The sequence below is a fragment of the Arvicanthis niloticus genome, chromosome 21, assembly GCF_011762505.2.
Source record: "Arvicanthis niloticus isolate mArvNil1 chromosome 21, mArvNil1.pat.X, whole genome shotgun sequence".
Classification (NCBI taxonomy): domain Eukaryota; kingdom Metazoa; phylum Chordata; class Mammalia; order Rodentia; family Muridae; genus Arvicanthis; species Arvicanthis niloticus.
In genome coordinates, this window is record NC_047678.1 from 26,102,553 (window position 1) to 26,124,324 (window position 21,772).

General features: G+C 44.5%; 1 protein-coding gene across 1 annotated transcript in view; it reads right to left on the bottom strand.

Moving 5' to 3' along the window:
- Col6a5 (collagen type VI alpha 5 chain) overlaps positions 1-21,772 on the bottom strand; it is a 100,140-nt gene that overhangs the window by 43,442 nt on the left and 34,926 nt on the right. Inside the window, exons 11-24 of the mRNA XM_034484273.2 lie at positions 19,836-19,978; positions 17,757-17,849; positions 15,364-15,417; positions 12,698-12,769; positions 12,354-12,380; positions 12,176-12,220; positions 11,998-12,051; positions 9,427-9,489; positions 8,052-8,117; positions 7,598-7,651; positions 4,050-4,085; positions 2,982-3,044; positions 1,327-1,389; positions 273-335 (exon numbers count right to left, since the gene is read on the bottom strand). Coding sequence (XP_034340164.1) covers positions 273-335; positions 1,327-1,389; positions 2,982-3,044; positions 4,050-4,085; positions 7,598-7,651; positions 8,052-8,117; positions 9,427-9,489; positions 11,998-12,051; positions 12,176-12,220; positions 12,354-12,380; positions 12,698-12,769; positions 15,364-15,417; positions 17,757-17,849; positions 19,836-19,978 — 896 coding nt within the window. The remainder of the gene's footprint in view (positions 1-272; positions 336-1,326; positions 1,390-2,981; positions 3,045-4,049; positions 4,086-7,597; positions 7,652-8,051; positions 8,118-9,426; positions 9,490-11,997; positions 12,052-12,175; positions 12,221-12,353; positions 12,381-12,697; positions 12,770-15,363; positions 15,418-17,756; positions 17,850-19,835; positions 19,979-21,772) is intronic.

Consider the following 21,772-nt stretch of genomic DNA (forward strand, 5'->3'; position numbering starts at 1 on the left):
AATCTCAGCGAACAAATTCATTCCTGCTCAGGGAATATAGGAGCTGAAGAGATTTCTCAGCAGTGTTTTGTGATGGCCAGGTAACTGCCTCTCTTTGTCATCAGGACAGCCTCCTAAAAAGAAGCTGCAGGGAATTCTCTGCTCAGGGGATGGAAAGAACACACTGGTGGGATGCAGGTGGGTTGAGCATGTGAGGAATTTTCACAGAGCTCAGGAGAAAACGTTGCTGCTTTTGTTCCCAGTATTTGAAGCCAACAAGAAATAACGTTTACCTTTCTCCCCCCAAACCCAGGTCTTCCGATGCTGCCTCTGGGTCCTACTGGCCCAGGAGAACCCTGAAAATAAAGAGAAGAAGATGAAAAAGCACTGTTACAGCAATTCCTGGAAACCCACCAGGAACAAGTTACCAACTCACATCTTTTCCAGCAGTCCCAGATCCCAGAAGGCTTAATGGGAAGATGCAGTGAGCCAGGGAAGAAGGTAAACTAGGTAATGGACCATGGCTCTGCCTCCACCAGAAATTCACTGGTCCATAGGGGACCTTGAGGGTCAGGGGGGAGGCAAAAGGCTTGACTCAGCCAGCACAAGTGAGGGGAAGCTCGTTACAAAGTTAGAAAACAACACACCACTGCCACATGCAAGTCCCAGAAAACTACAGATACATCCGTTATGGTGTGCAAGGCATATTTCAATTTCTCAATCTAAATCTGGGCATAAGCATCCCTCACCAACCTTCTAGGAAGATATAACTGAGCACATTCAGGCATCCCTTGCCTTCTGAGCTCTCACTGGCAGAACGGAAGAACTCAATAGCATCAAGAGCTTCGTATAAACCTCTCACCATCCAAACTCTCATTCCTCACTTGGGAAACTCATTCAAATGCTGAACTAGAAAACCAGGCTTAGAAAACAAACAGAACTATGTAAGCATGGATCTTTGCACTGTCAAATGTCTGTGGTCAGTGGAGAGGCAGACACACAGCACAGAGAAAATTTAAAAGTGCAGGAAGAATGATTCATTTGTATGAGACCTGTCCATCATTTGGTGGCATTTTAGGTTTTCAAATACTTCCTTGGGCTGAGGGAGTGAGTCTGTGCTTTCAGAGTAAAAGATCACCAAAGGAGAAAGACGAATGGGTCAGCAAGGTATAAAGGATCTGAGCTGAGCTAAAATAATGATAAAAAAAATGTATCCATAGTGACCAAAAAAAAGATGAAATAAATGTCCCACAGAGAGCATAAAATACACTACACACTCAGGCATTTTGGAATAAAAACAAACTAAAGGTTGCAAGTCATTGGCCCTAATGTCTTCGGGTCACTCACCTGAGGTCCCTGATACCCTTGACTTCCTTTGTCTCCTTTTCCGCCACGATTTCCACTTGACCCCTTTTTGTTGGGAAAACAAAAAACAAGACAACAACAAAAACTGATGTGCTGTGATGTCAATGAAACCCACTCTCTTAGTAGATGCTTTTGAAACATCCCCATGGAGACAGAGGATGGTCTACACCTTCAAGCAACCTTACTGCTGTGAGATTAAGTCCTTTTTAGAAGAATAATTGCGGACAAGCCCAGACACAGTGGCACAGATCTTATTAAGGGATTCTCTGCCTTGGCAAAAGAGTCTCATCCTTCTTCTACAGAGAGACATAAAAATAGATCAAAGGGGGAAAAAATAAACCCATGAAGAAAGAGACACACAAACAACTGTTAAATGTAGTTCATTGATGGTTCACTGGCCCAAGGTGCTTTCTCAATGTGCAGAATACAGGAAATGGTTGTTTCAAGTTGGTGCTAAAGAACACAGTGGCAGATGCCTGTTGGCTGAATGAAAGTTTATCTCTCAACCATGTTTTATGTGTGGGTCTCACAGAGTTCTCTTGCATAGCTGGGGAGACTAGAATTAAAATGGACCCTGCCTAGCAGAAAATCACCAAGAGAGCCTCAAGGCCACTAGTGTCAAAGGATCTCAAAACATCTGAAGTGACTGCCATCTCACACTCGGTCCCATAAGGACCTGGGCAGGTCTAGACTGATCCCATGGTTACTCAACCTGGCAAATGTACTAGATCTCAGAAATAATCAAGAATATCCAAATTCATTTAGAGTTAATAATCTGGAATTTTCTAGAAGAAAAATGAGGTCTTTGAAATGCCTTAAAATGGTCTTTTCTACATAGACTCTTTCAAGAAGCCCAGGTTTAGAGTGAGCTCAACACATAGTGATATTCACACAGTGACAACACCCAGGTGGGACAAAGCCAGCCTCAAGAAGTAGTCGTGGCTTCTTCTAGGTAGAGAAGACAGAGCAGATGCCCTCACCTCTGACACCTGTGCCACCAATGGCATTTGGAGACTGCTGGCAGCCCAATGTAAAATAATAATAATATATTATTGAGCTGTTACTTTTTCACTCTTACCAGTACCTAGGCACAATGCAGTGTGAGCACAGAGTGCGCTCTTCCCCTCTCAAGGGTCATTATATGAGCTGCAAATATTGGAACAGCTTTGATGGAACAGAATCAAAATTCAGAATTATCTCCCACAATGGGAAATGCACATGGTGATGGATGTCTGCAGATTGATATTTTACCAGTTATATATATTTTTAAATTGTTATTATTTATTTTAATTGTGTGTGTGTGTGTGTGTGTGTGTGTGTGTGTGTGTGTGTGTGTGTGTGTGTATGTATGTATGTCTGTGTGTCTGTGTGTCTGTGTCTATACACTTAAGTGCAGGTATTCAGGGAGGCCAGAAGAGGGTATCAGATCCTCTGGAGCTGCAGTCATAGGCTGTTGTGAGTCACCCAACCTGGGTGCTAGATGTCAAACTCTGGTCCATGGCAAAGTGTTTGTGCTCTTAACCACAGAGCCATCTTTCCAGCCCCTTGGTTGTGTGCTTTTGTACTGAGCTACCTGCCTTCTTACAAACAGAATGTCTCCACACTATTTGCCCACATTTATGAAATACCCAGCATACCTGTGGGCCTTGTAGTCCTTCAGGTCCCTCTGCACCTTGAGACCCCGGGCTTCCTGCTTGCCCCTAATGAACAGGAGTTTTCAGTATTAAGATTTTCTCTGCATGGTTCCCATAGATCATTTGTTTTGTCTGCCAGGCTCTCCCCTTATACAGCCTGGGGTCTTATTGTTCCTAATGTCAGGAATGAACTCAAGTATGTTTCTAATAATCATAAAGATGGGGGTGCATAGGAGAATAGACTCAAACAAACTGTGGTGGTTTGAATGAGAATGGCCACAGAGACTCATACATTTGAATGTTTGCTTCCCACGTGAGAGAACTGTTTGGGAAGGATTAGGAGGTGTGGCCTTGTTGAAGGAAGTGTGTCACTGGGGATGGGCTTTGAGGTTTCTAAAACCCACACCAGACCCAGTCTCACCCTCTCTCTGCCTGCTGCCTTAGGATCAGGAAGAAGCTCTTAGCTACTGTTCTAGCGCCACGCTCCCTACCATAATGGTTATGGACGAAGCTTCTGAAACTACAAGCAAGTCTCCAAATAAATGATTTCCTTTATAAGCTGCTTTTGTTAGAGTGTCTCTTCACAGCAATAAAACAGTAAGACAAAAAAAATTTGTTTGAAAATGCCATAATGATATCAAATATTTAGCATGCTAATTAAAATCAGGTTTAAAAGGAAAGGAAAAATAAAACATGAAAGGGATACCTGGAATATGTAACCAATAATAATAACTTGAATAAAAGCTAAGAAGCAGCAAGAATTTCACCTTCTTTCATGCTGGTTCCCAATGCATGTGAGAGTCAATCAAGGGTGTGATAGCTGGGGTTGCTCCTGTTCTGTTTGTTTGTTGGGAGGTGTTTCTGAGGGAGATTTTGCCATAGATGAGTGTGTCCTATTTCTAGAAACTGACTGGATAGCTGCTTGTGTTTCCCACTAGACAGTGGGGTTCGTGTCCAGGGCTGGGCATCCTTACAACATCCTGTCAAATGTTATTTACCCAGCACCATCTACATAGAAGAAACGTTCATAGTCCCCTGCCACAAAGAACAGAATATAAAAAGAATACTTACTGAAGGACCCTGGGCCCCCCTCCGGCCTTCTGTTCCCTGAAACACCAAAGGCAAAGCATCAGTCAGTATGCCAAGACAAAAGGACAGTCCCTAAGGCAAACCAGTCTCTCCTATTCCTTGCTCATAGATCATTCTCTGGGAGCCTTGGCAGGGCAGGTTTCCCATTGGATATTTTAATCACATTAACATTTAGGGGACTGATGGCAACCCAATGTAAAAGTCACTACAGCCTCCGCCCCAGTCTGATACTCTCTGATGGTTACCGAATGGGCTATCTAGAGGTCCAGATCACCCTGAAGAACTGTTTTCTTCCCTGCAAACCTATGAAGCACTGTGTGCTGAGCAGAGGGAAAAGTAAAATTTCTAGACACTGCGGTACGTCACTCAGTGCATCACGTGAGCCCTGAGAAGTTTGGCTCTGGAGAATCCCTGGGGGTGCAGCTGCTCCTTGGTGTGATCTAGATGCTACTGATCAAGTTTACCACAGTAAAGCCAGGTTGGTCCCTCAGCTCTACCTGCACTTATCTGAGAGTCAGTTCATGTCACCAGTGCAAACTCCAGAAACAGAGGAGACTATGTTAAGACATAGTCCCTCCAGGCCAAGAGGGACTATGCCTTGGGCCCCAAATCCTAACTTATTTTCCCCAATCTACAGAGATAAAAATCTGCTGGCATTAATCTAATTGAAGAAGCTGTGGCACACTCCCCACCACCAACTTGCATTGTGATAACCAACCACAATTATGTTAAACAATTGCATTTATTTAATTATTATGAGTTATTTCAGAACTGCCATTTTCTCTGAGTTGCCCACCTCCTACAATTCCTTAGATTAAATCGCCCAACTATCTTCTCCATCAGGTATTAAATTTTTAAAATAGCCTTTGGGGAGAAGTTACCCTTGTAACTCATCAGAGCCGTCTTGTCTCTGGATCTGACTAGTTAATGCTCTTGACGTAGGAAAATGGAAAAGATTGAAAAGCCATTGAAGGTGGATACTGCTCACATTCCACATAACTTCCCATCCTGTCTCCATCACAAAGCAAGGTTAAGGGCTAGTGTGGTCTCTTCCCAGGTAAATGTGTTTGCTGCTCTTGCAGAGGACCCACTCCAGGGGGTAACTCAGCATCCTCTTCTGGCCTCCATGGGCACCTGGATGCAAGTGCACATATACACACACATGCACACACGTGAAAAATAAAAGTAAGGATAAGCTGGTCACAGTGGTACATGACTACAATCGTATCACTTGACAGGCCAAGGCACAAAGACCTTGAGTTCAAGACAAGCCTGGTTTACATAGTAAGTTCAATGCCAGCCTGAGCTACAGGATGAAAGAGACTCTTCCTCTAAAAAAAAAAAAAAAAAAAAAGATGGGGTTGTAGAGAAGAAAGGCTGAAAGGAAGAATGTTTATTTTGTAAAATTGTTTTTGTACAACATTGTCCTTAGAGGCACAGCCTTAGAAATATCACACTCTCTTGCCTTCGGCCCCACTATTTAAAGCCTAGGTAGCTCAAAGAAAATGTACAGTAAGCCTCACATAGTCCTCAGGAGCATAGACTCTAAAGTGGGAGCATCTGAGCTCAAAGCCCAGCTCAGTCACTTACTAGATATTGTGACCTAGGGCAGGCTGCTCAAGTCTTGATTTGTTCGGGTCTAATGCGGGTATGATGATATAATCCACCCTGGCAGGGGTCTTATGGGTTTTATCTAAATGAGTATTTAAAAGTGATTAGATGGGGATCTGCTACAAAACAGATGATACATTAGAAGTACAAATGTCAGAAAGACTCTACGCATGTGGCCACCTTTGCACGTGGCCCTGGGTCTGAAATGTGGCTTCCTGTATGGTTGTCAGTATGTTGAGCCATTGTTTTAGTAACAGCTGTTGTGATGATTAATTTATGTAGGTTGAAGTTCGGTCGCACAGGGAACCCATGCCTGGGGTTGGGGTGTGTTGTTTACAATTCATTTTCCACTCAAGAGGCTCTGAATCTCACAACAGAATTCTGGCCCACATTGGAAACCCCGGGTTGCTTGGTAATGACCATGAATATGAATGTTGCCTTATTTAATTCCAAAGAAAAGAAATTACAAAGCAGGGAAATCGTTTGTAAAGGATAGAGATGAAGCTGAGGTCCTTCTGTCCTTACAGTGATTTAAAAGGCACAGACTATGTCCACGGATTCATCCCTTCCTACTCCCCAAGAATCTGTTTTTAAAGTGCATGATTTATGTGTCAGCTATAAACCTATTTAAACTAAAATCCTTTTTCTCTTCAGCCAACAGATATATTTATCTCTAAAATTTATAACACTTAGCTCATCCCATGGCTCTGCTGCCTTCCCACAATGACATCTTAATTCACTTGAGTCTGGAAGGCACAATCCTAGGGAATGGTCCCAGAAGCTCGGGAAGACCAGGCCCTCTGGCTTAGGATCTTTGCTGTTCAGGATAAACAAAGGCAAGACGGGCTAGGATGGAGTCTCTGTTCCCAGGAAAAAGGGCAGCAGGCTACGGCCTTCAAGGGTTGAGAACCATCCAAAAGAAAAGAAAAGAAAGCGAACTATTTTTATTTCCTTCATACAAATTAGGGTCAAATTCAGGACTCTGAACATTCTTCACTGTGATCATGTCCATGCTGACTATGAAACAGAGGAGCTTTCAACACAAATGTCATCCTGGGCCAGTTGTGGTGGGGGACACCTATAATCCCAGCACACAGGAGGCAGGGGTAGGAGGATTTTCTGTCAGTTTGAGGCTAGCCCGATCTACAAGGTGAGTTCTAGGCCAGCCTTGTCTATTCATAGTGACGTCCAGGCCAGCCAAGGGTATGTGCCAGGACCCTTCTCTTCGTATCATCTCTAACTTCAATAATCCACAAAAGGTAATGTGGTTTCTTGGTTGATTCTTAAAAATTGAGGAAAATCTAATGTCCTATTTGGGGACAGGGGGAGATAGGGTTGATATCACGAGATGCTACATAAGCTACCCCAGGGCTTCCATTGAGTGGGCTGCCAATGTTGGCCCTAATAGCCAGGGTTTGAGAGTCCATTCAGGAAGAAGCCACTCCTGTTCTCCCTTCCTACTGTCAATGTGTAAAGACCTTGAGATTATGTCCACCCAGTCCATAATGTTCTGGCATAGCTCCCAAATGCTAAGTTGGGAGAGGAGAGTGTGAATGTTCATGGTATCGGCTCTCTTCAAAGGCATTCAGAAACATCTTAAAGGCTAAAGGGTTAAGGCAGACTGGAGAATGGAGTCTATTAGCCACAGATGATTTTGCCTCCCACAACCAGCAGCTGTAGACATTTGGCAGTATCTGAAAAGACATTTTGGGGTGTTATATGGGTAGGCAGATGAGCAGAGCCCAGGAGTATTGCAAGACAGTCCTCCATAAGAAAGAATTCTCAGGCCCAAAAGGTGAGTAGCATTGAGATTTTAGAATGCCTGCAAATGTACCTTCCAGGCACAGATCTGCTGTCTCCATGTCCCTGTGTCCGTCACAAGTGATAAGGAGAGAGAGAAATATCTGGGATGTACTCACCCTGCTTCCTCTGGAGCTGGGACTGCCATTTGTCCCCTTCTGCCCAGTTCTCCCCTAGAAACACAATAATTTCCCAAAGCCATAAGTCAAAAGCAGGTTATAAGTCCTGAGTAGGTTATAAAGCTGTCACCATGAAATATCAAATGCCATCAAGACAGCAGAATAAGGGAGTCCTGCTGGAACCAGTCTGTAGAGGACAGTGTTAGTAAGATGTCCAACAAGGACCAGGATAGGGGTAGCAACATTCTGTAGGTAAATAGTGACAAGTGAGGTATATTATCATTTCCCAGAATATTAATACTGTCCCTCAAATGTATAGCCTACTTCAGACATACCTTCTTATTTTCTTCTATCTATAGATGACTTGGTGGGTGTTTGTTCATACACCTCACTAAACTTACTTAGCTCAACAACAGAATCAGTCAACTTATCTATGTAACATAGATCCAATTACTTGTCTTCCTTGTTCTCCCTTGGTGCCCTTCCGGCCTTTGATGTCGCTGTCTCGTCCTGGGTTACCCTAGGAGATGATTTCAGAAATGATTAGAGACCAGAAACACCAGAGTGAGGGAGTTAATGCAACAGTTTAGACACAAAGCCTTGCCATAGAGCCCAGAATGGCCTTGAACTCATGGCTTTAGAGACCAGCTGGCCTTGAACTCACAACTATCCTCTTGCGTCAGCCTTTTGAGTTCTAGGATTACATGTGTGTGCCCCATCAGGCTTTCTTTTTCTCTTTCTTCCTTTTTTTTTTCCCCCTTGTGTGGTACATGAAATTAAACCCAGGACTTAGAACAAACACATCAGGCAAAATTTCTGTCACTGACAGATTTTTGAGATGGGGTCTCACTAAGTTGTTCAGGCTGCTTTGGACTTGAGATGCTCCTGTATCAGCGACCTGCACAGCTGGAATTCGAGGACGGTGCCACCAGGCACTTTTTTTTTTAATGGTATAATATTTAAGTGTTAGGTAGGCTTCAGCAGTCTCAACCCGGGGATCATGACCCCTTTTGGCAAATCTCCATCTCCAAATATAATTACATTACAATTCATAACAGTAGCAAAATTACAGTTATTAAGTAGCAACAAAAATAATTTTATGGTTGGGGGGGTCACCATAACATGGGGACAAGTATTAAAGGATAGAAACATTAGAAGGTTGAGAACTGCTGGGCTAATTCAAGCTAATGGATGAAGTATAAGAAAAATCTCCAACTTGAAACTCTTAAAAAATAACATCTGCTCCAGATGAGGGCAATCTGGTGACTGATGCAGTGTTCTAAGGGTACGTGCTGTGCAGTAACTTTCCTGCAATGTGGCTTCACTGAGGCACTGGCCCAAACAGTGCCAAGTCAGTCCCTCAGATGTGGAATGAAAGCCTCCTATAATTGAGTCAGCAAGAGATAATCTTGCTAGGAATGTAGGTCTGTGGTACAGTGCTTGCCCAGTAGGCACAGGGACCTGAGTGTGAGTCCCAATGCTGTTAAACCAACCAACAAACAAAACACAAATAATCAAGCTCTGGGATGCAATGTCTATCTGACAACTAAAGCAAAGGAAGTTTTCACTATAGTAAGTTGGAAGTCTCAACACACTGTGAGAATTCATGCAATGGAACTTTAGATCCCCAATCTAAGCCTTTAAAATAATCAGTCCATGTCAGATTTGGATAGGTTTTCCCCCAAATAAGAAATCCTCAGGTAACAAACAGTTCCTGCCCAGCTCCCAAGGCCAGCCCTTGCCTGTACTTCAGTGGAAATCACTAAGAAGAGCAGAAGCTGAATTGTGCCAAGATAAACTTCAGAGCTAAGTAGGATCTGGTAACTTACAGGATCCCCTGGGAAGCCCTTCTCGCCATCTTCCCCAGGAGCACCTCTGGAACCTGGGTGGCCCTGAAAAAGATGGATGGATGGATGGATGGATGGATGGACAGACAGATGGACAGACATACAGAACAAAATGAGCTTCTGTGTTATCCTGTAAATGGCTTTTATAATGGCATTAAATGCCAAACAGTACACATAGAGAAGATAGCCAATCAGGTAAAATAATTTCTGTTTTCCTGCCACCCCCAAGTGCCCTTAGACTACCCAAGTTCAAGTTTAAGCCATGGCCAGCCTAAGAAACAGGAAACCTTCTCATGGTTGAGCAGCACAGGGTTGTGCAATGGAACGTTCAGCAGTTGGGGAAAACGCCTTGTTCCCCTCGCCATCTCTGGCTATGCAGCACTTGAACTGTGGCTAGGGAGACAGAAGGGTGGAATTTTTTTCTTTCAATGAATGTGGGCAGTCACAAATGGACACTGGCTGTCCTAGTTGGACTGTCTAGCAAGTTTAGCACTTCTGTTCTCCACAAGAAACCTCACCAGGGGTTTCTACTGTCACCTCAAACAACTTTCCAGTGAAATTCACCCACACATGGGTTCATGGGTCCCTGAAAGCATTCTGACTGATTCCCCGGTTTCTGCTGCCCTATGTCCCTGAGCCAGGGTTACAATGGGACAACGAGGTTCCTAAGGAGCCACAGGAAGGCAGGATTTAGTCTGAATAGCCTGAGGGTGGCTTCTTGCACCAACATTGGTTGCTCATCTCATCTGGCTGGTCCCTGCATGTACCGAATATATCATGTGCCTGCTCTTTTTGTGACTGCTATGCTTCAAAGCTTCATCCCATCCCCCCTCAATCACTACAGACCCACCCTTAAACCTTCCTTATATCCATGGCAACCCCAACAGTCCCTGCACTACTTCCAAGTAACATTTCTGAAACAGAAATTTGATTGTTTTCTGTTTAAACCCTTCTATGAGTGCACACACACACAAGCAAGCATGCACACACACACACACACACACACACACACACACACACACAGCTTCATGGCTCACTGGATCTGTCCAAGTCTCTTCTTACAACCTATTGAAACCCATCTTCCTCCACCTGTTCCTTCCAGGCAGAGCAACTGGCAGTGGCCCCCAGCCTCAAGTGCTTGCTTACCCTTGGTCTAGAATGTTCCTCCTCCACATCTATGCCTTGCTAACTGCAGTTCATTCCTGGTTTCAAGAAAACTTCCTTGACACCCCCATCTCCAAGCTGACTGGGGTCAGAAGGAACCTAACTGGTCCCAGCCACTTCTGTGTCCTATGGGCTCCTTGAGGGTGAGGATGACATGTGGTCCACCCACATCTCTGGATCCTTGACAAATCATTCAGTATCTAGTCTGTTTGAGATGCTCAAAGATATTTGATAAATAAATGGGTCAGAACATAAAGATAGAGCCAACTGTGGGGATGATTTTAAAATAAGCAAAGTATTCCACTATGATTTATAACTCTAAAGATGTCCGCATTGACTGTTTCCATTCTCTTTGGGTTTTAAAGTTAGAGAAGAATACAAAGGCCAGTGATGGCTACACATGTTCACTTACAGACCTCTGAAAAGCATAACCACAGAAAGACCTCACATAGTGAACTGTCCTAGCTGGAGATTCTTGAAGATCACATAGTAGTCATGGTAGCTTGAATGGGAAACCTGCCCCCAGAGGCTCACAGACCTGAACTCTTGGCCCCGCCCCAGTTAGTGGCACTGTTTGGGGAGGTTCTGGAACCTTTAGGAGGTGGAGCCTTGCTGGAGCACATTAGTGGAGGCTGCCTTTGAGCATTTATGGTCTTGCCCTGTTTCCCATCCCCCTGTCTTTCCTGCTGGCTGCCACGCAGGCCTTCTCTGCCACGAGGACCCAGTCCTTCTGGAACCATGAGCCAAAACAAAGCCTTTAACTTCCTTAAGTTGCTTTTGGCCAAGGAATTTTTATCACAGCAACAGAAAAAGAACTAGTACAGTAGTCCCCGTGCCCCAAACAGAAGAGTGCCATCCTGTTTGTTGGCAATGGGCTTTCATTATGTGACTGGGATGGCTAATTTTGTCAACGTGATTGAGTTTAAGAAACATTCAGGACCCTATGAGGCATACCTTTAGGAGGGTCTCTGAGGGTTGCTGGCCAATCCCAAGAGGTTTAAACTGAGAAGGGAAGACCCACCCTGACTGTGGATATCACCTCCCCATGGGCTTGGATCCTTGGCTAAATAAAATAGGAATAGGAACAAAGGGCAAAGCATTGGTCGTCCCACTTCTGTTTCCTAATCAGTCCACGCACCAGGACCCTCCAACCACCATGCTTTCCCCACCAAAATAGACTGTATTCCTTTGAACGGTGAGCCACAATGCACTTCACCCCTTAAGCTGTTTCCTGGGGGCTTCTGGGTGATACCAGGCATTTGGTCACAGCCAGAAAAAAAGGTAACTAAGATGGTGGAGAAGTTCACTGTCAATTTTATTCCCAACTGCCAGCACAGCCAAACGAGGCAGGATCTGTCACCAGGGGCTACTTAATTATTGAAAAGTTACCTGAGAGCCAGGGTCACCTTTTTGTCCCTTTCCCCCACGAAATCCGTAAAATCCCTAAACAAACATAAGACAAAAATCTCATTTAGAGCAATCAGCTTCAGAATGGCTTCGTTAGAACTCAAGAGAGAGAGAGAGAGAGAGAGAGAGAGAGAGAGAGAGAGAGAGACAGGTGGCTCACTTCTTCTCCATCCAGTCCATCAAGCCCATCCTCTCCGTGTTCTCCCTGCGGGACGACAAGAGTCAGCAGTCAGTACAGCTGGCAACAATACTGAAGCAGCCAGGAGGTCTCTGACAGGCTTGCTAGGAAATGAATCTGAGGTAGGAGGTCAAACTTGCCTGAGAAAGAGATACAGTACCTGAGCTCCTGAAAATCCTTTGACTCCCTGCAAAAGATTAAACATCTGTCACTGCAGGGTCAAAGGCAGAATGGGGGTGGGGGGATTCTAACTCTGCAGCAGGAAGCAGATGCCTCCCTTGAGAGTGTTGTCTTGCATTATCTTTCTGATTACTTCTGCCCACACACCCAGATAAAGGTTACAAGTGGAATTAGATGAATGTTGGAAACTCATCTACAAACAGAAGAACTGATATGTCTGATATGTCACCCGGGGAGAGAGGAAGAGGAGATGGGAAAGAGATAACAATTGAGAAAATGTGAGGAGCCAGGAAGTTGTCATGAGGAAGTGAGAAAGAGGCTTACCTTTTGACCTCGAGTCCCTGGGCATCCCATGATTCCTCTGTCTCCTTGAAGCCCAATTTCTCCTCGTCTTCCCTAAGAAGTGAATCCAAACATACATCCAAAGTTATACTTTTGCCACAAGTTGTCAGCTGTTTGCTGACACAAGTTGAGCAGGGGCTGCTTCAACTTGAAACAAAGTGATTCCTGCTGCGGTTGGTCCTCCAGCCCCGCACGCTCTTTCCCTGTCAGCCTTCAGGCTTCCCTCCCTCATGAGTCACAAATGGGTAATGGTGAGCACGGCTGCTTTACTCTCTCATCAGACAGTGCAGTCGAAGGCTCAGAAGTCACTTTGCCTCCTGGCCACAGTCCTAATTGCTTAGTGATCCCATGATATCATGCCCAGGGCCCTGATGCCACCCTGGGGAAGTCAGTGCTGCTGCCACAGAAAGCAGATCAGTGCCCAGGGATAGAGCTGATCAGAAACAGAGACGGAGACAAATTATTGCAAAAAGAGCACAAAGGCAGAAGAGCCTGTCCTGGGGCTGGGGGGAAGCACCAGTCAGGAGTGTGCTTTCTCTGTATGAGTAAGCATCTGAGTTTAATCTCAGAACCCACATTTTAAGAATCCAAGAATAGTGGTATGTGTTTAATCCCAGCTCTGGGAACAGGGCACAGAGACAGTGGAACCCAGTTAGTTGTTCTTGCTGGCTGGCCTATCCAAATCCACAAACTCCATGTCAAATGAGAGACCCTGTCTTAAAAACATAATAATAAAGTGCAGGCCAAGTGGTCGTGGTACACATGTTTAACTCCAGCACTCAGGAGGCAGAAATCTCTGAGTTCGAGGCCAGCCTGGTCTACAGAGTGAATTCAAGGACCGCCAGGGCTATACAGAGAAACCATGTCTCAAAAAACTGAATAAAATAAAGTAGATTGCTTCTGAGAAACAACACTTGTGGTTGACCTCTGGCATGCACACACACATACACACACATACACACACACACACACACACTCACACACAGCCATTCCTCACAGTATAGGTCTATCCAAAGTCAGACTATACACACAGGAAGAATATATAAGGTCAATATGTTTCTCATTAACCCTAATTTTCCCAGGAAATATTTAGAAACAGCCAAGAGCCAGAGTTAAACATATCTGGAGAAAACAACCATGTGCCACTTAAGTGTGGGAACCTACTGTTTCTGGGACCTGGGACCAGCATGTGAGAGATTATGTAGATTAAGTTATCATCTCTGAGTATGCCTGTAAGGAATATTCTTGATTAGTTAAAATTAAAAAACAAAAACACAAAAAAAAAATCCCACCCTAAGATATCACACCATGAGATAACACTTCATGGGTGTGGGTCCAGGGTTGCATAAAAAAAGAAAGCTCTCTGGAGGAAGGGCTACCTAGAGAGAGGAGGCTATCTGGAGAAGAGGCTATTTGGAGGAGGGGGCCTGAGCAGGAGCTCTCTCATCCCTCTCTGCTTCCTGACTGTGGATACAATGTAACCAGATGCCTCAGGCTCCTGCCCCGTGACTTACCCACTGTGATGAATGTCCTCTCACATCATAAGCCAGTATAAAGCTCTCCTTTCTTAAGATGCCTTTGTTGTTTTTTTTTTTTTTTTAAAGAAGAACAAGAAAACTAGCTAACACAGTTTCCTCATGAGGGAAGGGGCAAGTGAGCCCTCTTTTATCTGTCTTGCTTCCTTTACTCTGAAGATTGAGCGGGCCCTACCTACACAACCTCAAGGTTGTTGCCCACAGCCACAGGTGGCTAAGAGGACCTTGGGCTTCACTATTCCCCATGGCCTGAACTTTCAGCCTGCCGTGGGGCCCTCAGCAAGGCAGAGAGGTGACTCACCACACACCAAGGCATGCTTATACTGGCTTGGCAGTGTTTGAGAGACCCCATTGGGGTACAAAGTGAGCCAGGTAGTAGATTACCTTAGTGATCCTTTCAAAGTAAGCTAGGCTGGCCTTGAGTCCTAGAAAAATTATCAGAAAGCTAAATGTCCTGGTCAAGGTCTTGCTCATGGGTCAGTCCTTGGAAGTCTCATTTCAGAGTCTGAGCCTTTAAGCATTATAGACATGAAATAAGCACTCCCCATGCCTAGCAAAGCCACCCAAGGGGCTTCAGTCCCTCCACATTCTACCCAAGGGTGATAGGCCAAGTGAGAGTTTTGGTTTTAGAGTCAAATATTGAGGCTTCCAAACCTCTGGGCAGTGTTTAGTCACGAAGTCAAGCTCTAGGGGACAGCCTGCCCACTTCCTATCCATGGAAGGACATGTGCTCCAGCACTGGGCCTAAAAGGAGCTCCCTAGCCCATAATCTACTACATCCTGTTTAGAGACACAGAGGAGAATTCCAGGCTCCCAACATTGATTTAAAAACAACAATTCAGTCCCAGACATGTGAGCTGTTCCTGTCCACAGCTTAAAGTTAACGAGGGGGGAGAAAAGCAGCCCTTTCCTCTACAGCACTATTTAAAAAAGAAAACACACACACACACACGGACACACGGACACAGGGACACACGCACACACGCACACACGCACGCACATGTACACACGCATGCACGCACACACCTCCTCTACCCCATAAAGCTTTTCACAACAAAGAAAATCAGTAAGTGTTGGTTCATGGGGGTTGGGGGTTGGGCAGTGCTGACTTACAGGGTCTCCATCCTCTCCCCTGTGTCCTCTGCTGCCTTTCAGACCTGAAGAGCCCTAGGAGGAAAGAGAGAAGGCCATTTACCCATCCTCTGTCAGTTCAAACTCATGAAGGATGTCATTAGGCAGTCCAGGCTAGACTCTCCCGTGAATGTTGGACGGCCTTTGTGCCAACAAAGCCATGAGTTGCAAAGCACCCAGCATCTGCAGCTGGCCTCATCTCTGAAGCCCCTCGGCAGAAAGATCCTTCTGCTGATGGATGAGGAGCCACCCTTGTATCCATGGTCATCATCTTTTAATATGTATTTTTATTATTTTATGTATGTGCTGGCAGGTCTTAAGGTCAACTTGACACAAGCTAGAATTGTCAAAGAGCAGGGAGCCTCAGTTGAGAAAATGTTTTTCTAAGATCAGGCTATCGGCAAGCCTGGAGGGCATTTTCTTAATTGGTGATTGATAGGGAAGGGCCCAGCCCATGTGGGTGGTGCCACCCTGGGCTGGTGGTCCTAGGTTTCATAAGAAAGCAGGCTGAGCAACCCAAGAGAAGCAAGCCAGTAAGCAGCACCCCTCCATGTTTCTGCCTGTTTGGGTTTATGTCCTGACTTCCTTCAGTGGTAAACAGTAATATGAAAGAATAAGCCAAAAAAAAAAAAGCTTCTCTCCTCAAGATGCTTTTCATCATGGTGTTTCTTCACAGAATTAGCAATCATAAGACTGTGTGCATGTGTGTATTGTGTATTGCGTATTATGTATTGTGTATATATGCATATTTGTGTGTGGTGTGTGTGTGTGAGTGTGTGTGTGTGTGTGTGTGTGCTCTCACATGTGTACATGGGTGCAGGAGCATGTGCAGTTCAGAGGAGGGCCCTGGAGCTGGAGTTACAGGTGATCACTAGCATCCTGATGTGGGTGTGGGAACTAAACTCAGATACACCTCTCCAGCTCCATCCTTGACAAATCAGAAAACACCGACAAAGGGCTCATCTGACTCTCTTCTGCTTTGATAAAAGCCGTCTTTAAACTAAGTCACTTCTCTGGGGGCCACAGTTAGTGGCTTGGCTTACCTGTAACAAAGATCTGTTGAGATTTGCTTTCCCTACCCCCTAAGACAGATGTGCCCTGGAGCACATCTCTACTGACATGCAAGAGGAGAGAGTTCAATTAACAGTGTCACAATTCAGCCAAACATTCTGTACGCATTCCTTCCACACGGATAGACAAAGCAGAAATCCTCAGCGAGTATTGTAATCGATCTGTTTTGGACTGAAGAGAAGGCTCAGTGGGTAAAGAGGCTTGTTGCCAAGCCTGGTGACCCGTGTTCGATCCTCAGAATTCACAAGTGGAAGGAGAGACCCTGTTACTGCAAGTTGTCCCCTGATCTCCACAGGTGCACCACTGCATAGTCATGCCCCTCCACCCCTTCAAAATAAATAATTTAAGTATTTTTGAAATATTGAGGGGAAGAAATGAAGACTAAATTTGTTAAAATGAAAATACTTTTATCACAAAAAGTCCCTCTATCGTGATACCTAAAATCCATTTGGAAATGCATATGCAGTGAATATAAATGCAGTTTCATTGTTTCAGTGAGTTATGTGGAATAATTATATGTGACGTCTGTGCAGTCATCACCCAGCCAAGAATTGAAACATTGCCAGTCCCAGGGCCACCCCATCACAAGCACCCAGAACTCACTACCCTAGCCCACCTCAGGGATGTACTGTTAACACTTAGGATAATACTTCCTGGACTTTAAAGATAAGTAACTGCTTAAATATGCATTCTCAGACAGAACAGCCTCACTTTAATAACATATATATAATAACATATATATAATAACATATATATATATATATATATATATATATATATATATATCCCTATCTATATATTCTCCTGCTTCATCTTTTCTACTTTCTGTGGTCAATACAATGTAGGTAAAAATTCATTCATGTTTTTTAATGAATGTGGTTCATTTGTCTGCATTGACACAGTCTTTTACTGAAAATGCCACGGTGCTATTGCTGTAATTGATCTTCTATACTCCTGTCTTTTATCTTTGCAGCTCGGTCTCATCTACCATTGGAAACCCACAACCCTCTCCACTATCTTAACACTTTCAGACTGTCTAAAGCAGATTTAGAAAGTATAAATTACAAATCTCCAAAACAACCTCACTAGAGATGTGGAAGAGAGAACGGAGGAGTCATTCTCAGGGTCTGTGTCCAGAGTGAGCCCTTCTGATTCCACTCCTACACTGTGGAAATTACAGAAAATGCCCAAGGCAATTACATTATATGGAGCAAAGGTTGCAAATTCAACTGTTGTACTGCAGCCCTGCTCACTCTAACAAAGCAAAGCATGTTAGAGAAAAAAGAATCACAACCAAATGGCACCTTTGAGGCCTGGAGTCCCCGGGTTCCATGAGGTCCTGGAATTCCCGAACATTTACAAAATGTACAGCAGCAAGCCCTTTCTGCGATGTTTCCCTGGAGAAAGAGAAAAACGTTAAAGAAAGCAAAGTGAGATGAGTGGGTCACAATTATCAGGGATCGTCTTACATAAGAACCCTATTCAAACATATCATAAGCTACCTACAGACCAGGCTCTGCCTCTGGGGGAGGGATGCAAGCAATAAGGGGGCTTTATGGCTTAAACTAGAGAGAGCACCAGGCCAACAAATGGTGTGGGCAGTGTCCCCACTCAAGGAAACAACCTCAGCTAATGGACAGGGCACCAAGCATAAGCATGGCCACAGGCCAAGTAAACTTGAGACATATTGATTTCTATTTGACAATCTCTTGGGATTTCTATTGTGTAAATTATTGGGAGCTGTTTAATGACATTAGGGGCTGGTTGATCTGTTAATACCCTAGGTATTCAGTGATATGACAACAGGAGGAAGGGTAGAAAAAATAAAACAAATTATGATGTTTTGAGCAAACCAAAACCTTAAGGCACCAGGGTGGTCAGGTTTCAGAGACAAGTAGAGTATTGTGACTTCAGGCTAGCCTGGTCTACATGGAGAGTTCCAGGAGAGTTAGAGATACACGGTGAGACTCAGTCTCAAGATAGATAGATAGATAGATAGATAGATAGATAGACAGATAGGCAGACAGACAGATAACCAACCATTAATGTTACATTACCTCATACATAATAGGATGGCTACACTCCAAGAAAGGATGCAGTGAGGGAGAAGACAATGGGAAATGACAGGAAGGAGAGAAGGAAGTAGAGGAGGAAGGGAAGAAATAGAGGAAGGAGAAAGGGAAGAAACTAACCACATCATGGTTAGATCAGGAAGATGTGGAAAGATCAGAAGTTGTGAAACATGGAAAGCAGTAAATGTGTTCCTCGAAGCTGTAAAAACAGAGTTATCACATGCCACAATCCCATCTGTGGGTACACACACAAAAGAGCTGAACACTGGATCCTGAAGAGATGTTCGCTCATGCGTGTTCGTCACGGCGTCATTCACCTTTGCTAAGTTGTGGAAGTGACCTAAGTGTCAGGGGAGAGGAGAATGGATAAAGACAGTGCAGCAAAGGAGAGAATCCTGTCATGGGCAACAACATGGCCGAGCCTTGAGGATAGTACGCTAAGCCACTCACAAGCAGACAAATGCTGCCTGAGGCCAATATCAGGGATCTTGGTAGAGAAAGTTTCAGGAACAGAAAGCAGAGTCAGGGTGCTGGGCTCTGTAGAGAGGGGACAGAAAGAGGCCATACTGCTAGTTGAGGATTTACAGGTTTCAGTTCTGTAAAATGGAAACTTCCTAGAGATCTATTGGACAGCAATGTGCACACGAGCTAGCGCAGTGGTCAGCCTTGACTCTCAACTTGATAACATTTATAATCACCATGGAAACAAACCTCTGGACCTGACTGAGAGATTTTTCTAGATTAGGTTAATTAAGGTGAGAAGACCCACACTAAACATGGGCTGCTGCAGCACCATCCCACAGGCCGGATAAAAAGGAGGAATCTAATTACAGCAACACCCAACTCTGCTTCCGGACTGTAGAAGCAGTGTGAGCAGCTGCCTAAGGTTCCGCTGCCTGACTTTTCCCAGCGTGATGAGCTGTATCCAGCAGTGATGAGCTGTATTCAGCTGTGAGCCCCAACAAACCCTTCCTGCCTTAGCTGCCTTTGCCAGTTATTTTGTTTATAACTACAAGACAAGAAACTAATACAACCATATATTTTGAATTGTTGAGCTGAGAAATATTATATTTCTACCATAATAACAAAACCCAAATACAGTTAATAAGAAACTTTTTTTTTTAACTAATAACCAAAGACATGTCAATCACAATGCTTGAGAACACTGGGGAAAATACAATGTTACAGACTTTTGCATGTTTTAACATCCTAAATGTCATGCATTTAACTTAATAACACAAACAGCAGCCGTCTGGAAAGACGGAGATTCCAGACAGGCCCTTGTGGCGCTTGAGCTGACTGACGACTCACCAGATACTGTGAGAGCTTCTTACGAAGGTCTATCGTTCCAATGGTCAGCTGAGTCCTGTAGTCAAATCCTTTTCCAAATTCAAAGCTGGAAAACTCATCATGACCGAAGGTGTTAAGGGACACCACCAACAGAGCATCAAGTCCTAGTTAGTAAAGGTACCCCATGTGAACCCCAAGGGCTCATCCACTCGGTAAACATCATTCAAAGAAGCAGAAAACAGAAAATACAATCAGAGGAAGCAGGATTCTCAACATGCAAACAGCAGATTCACCGGCATTTCTGAAATCCCATTACTCTGATCTCTGACTTAGCATGAAACTCCCCAAGGAAAAAACATCCAAGAGAAACTATTGATAAATCAACTGAAAAACACTAGCAGAAAGTAATGTTCAATATCTCACATCAATTCTGATTCAACCCTTGGACATTCAAATGTGATTTTTAAGAAGTGCATTGTTTATCTTTAGGGTGGGATTCTGAACTTTCTGGAATAAGTATTAACAACAGTTATCCCCCAGGGGACCAGACTCTGTGTGTTTCCTATCTCAGATGAATGTATTAATTCATTCACTCATTCAGTGGTTCATTAATTCCTCCACTACCTGTTGACATCCTGTCATTAAACAAGCATTTGCTTCTTAGGAGCCTGTTGTATGCTGATTATTATACCAGGATGACAAGATGAGCAGGTCAGGCACATTCCTTCCTGTGTCAGCATTCATGGACTAATTGGTAAAATGGACACAATCAGAAAATTCTGAGTTTTCTGGGAGAGAGCATCAAGCAATGAATCAAGCTTTGCCTGATGATACTCCTGACAGTCTTGAGGGATATGGGAGAACAGTCTCGGGGGATATGGGAGGACAGTCTCAGGGGAGGACAGTCTCTGGGGATATGGGAGGACAGTCACTGGGGATATGGGAGGATAGTCTCTGGGGATATGGGAGGACAGTCTCTGGGGATATGAGAGGACAGTCTCAGGTGATATGGGAGGATAGTCTCAGGGGATATGAGAGGACAGTCTCAGGTGATATGGAAGGACAGTCTCAGGGGATATGAGAGGACAGTCTCAGGGGATATAGGAGGGCAGTCTCAGGTGATATGGGAGGACAGTCTCAGAGGATATGGGAGGACAGTCTCAGGGTATATGGGAGGACAGTCTCAGGGGATATGGGAGGACAGTCTCTGGGGATATGGGAGGACAGTCTCTGGGGATATGGGAGGACAGTCTCAGGGGCTGTGGAAGGATTCTTGGAGAAAGTGGTGGCTAAGCTGACTCTGAGTATGAATAGAATTTGGTCAAAGAAAAGAACCAGACATGAAACAATAGAAGACTAAGAATGGAGGGGTGTGTGTGTGCAGAGCTCTAATGGAGACTGGAAGGAACGAGACTGTAAACACCTTGAAGAACGAAAGCTCTGTGTGCTGGAGCATCGAGTGTGAGGAATGCACTTGAGCAGGAACAGGAGCAGAGGCAAGATTCTGCAGTCTCAGGTGTCATGTTAACGAAGTTGTTACATAGCCCAAGGACCATGAGAAGGTGCTGGAGGGATCTAAGCAAGGAAGATGGCACCACCCAGCAATAAGGCAGGAAGTGTTGTGACTCTAAGGAGGCTGTATGAAAACTGAATCACCAAAGCCAGTCTGGGGCTCCTTCAAGGCAGTCTTAGAAGATGAGTCATATTTGACAGCCAAGGGACTTTTCCTTTTGGTGTAGATTCCTCTCAGCTTCTCTATCTCACCCCAGGCTCAGCCAAAGCTGGTGGACACAGATGTAGAGTGAGAAGTGCTTGTGCTAGCCCACACTGCTACCTTTCACAGGGATAACCAGAAACAGTGAAAGGTATCTTAGGTCAGACACCCTAGAAGCCCAATCTGAGAGGAGAAAATGTGAGCAAGTATGTATGTGTGGTTGGTGAGAGAGAGGGGGGAAGAG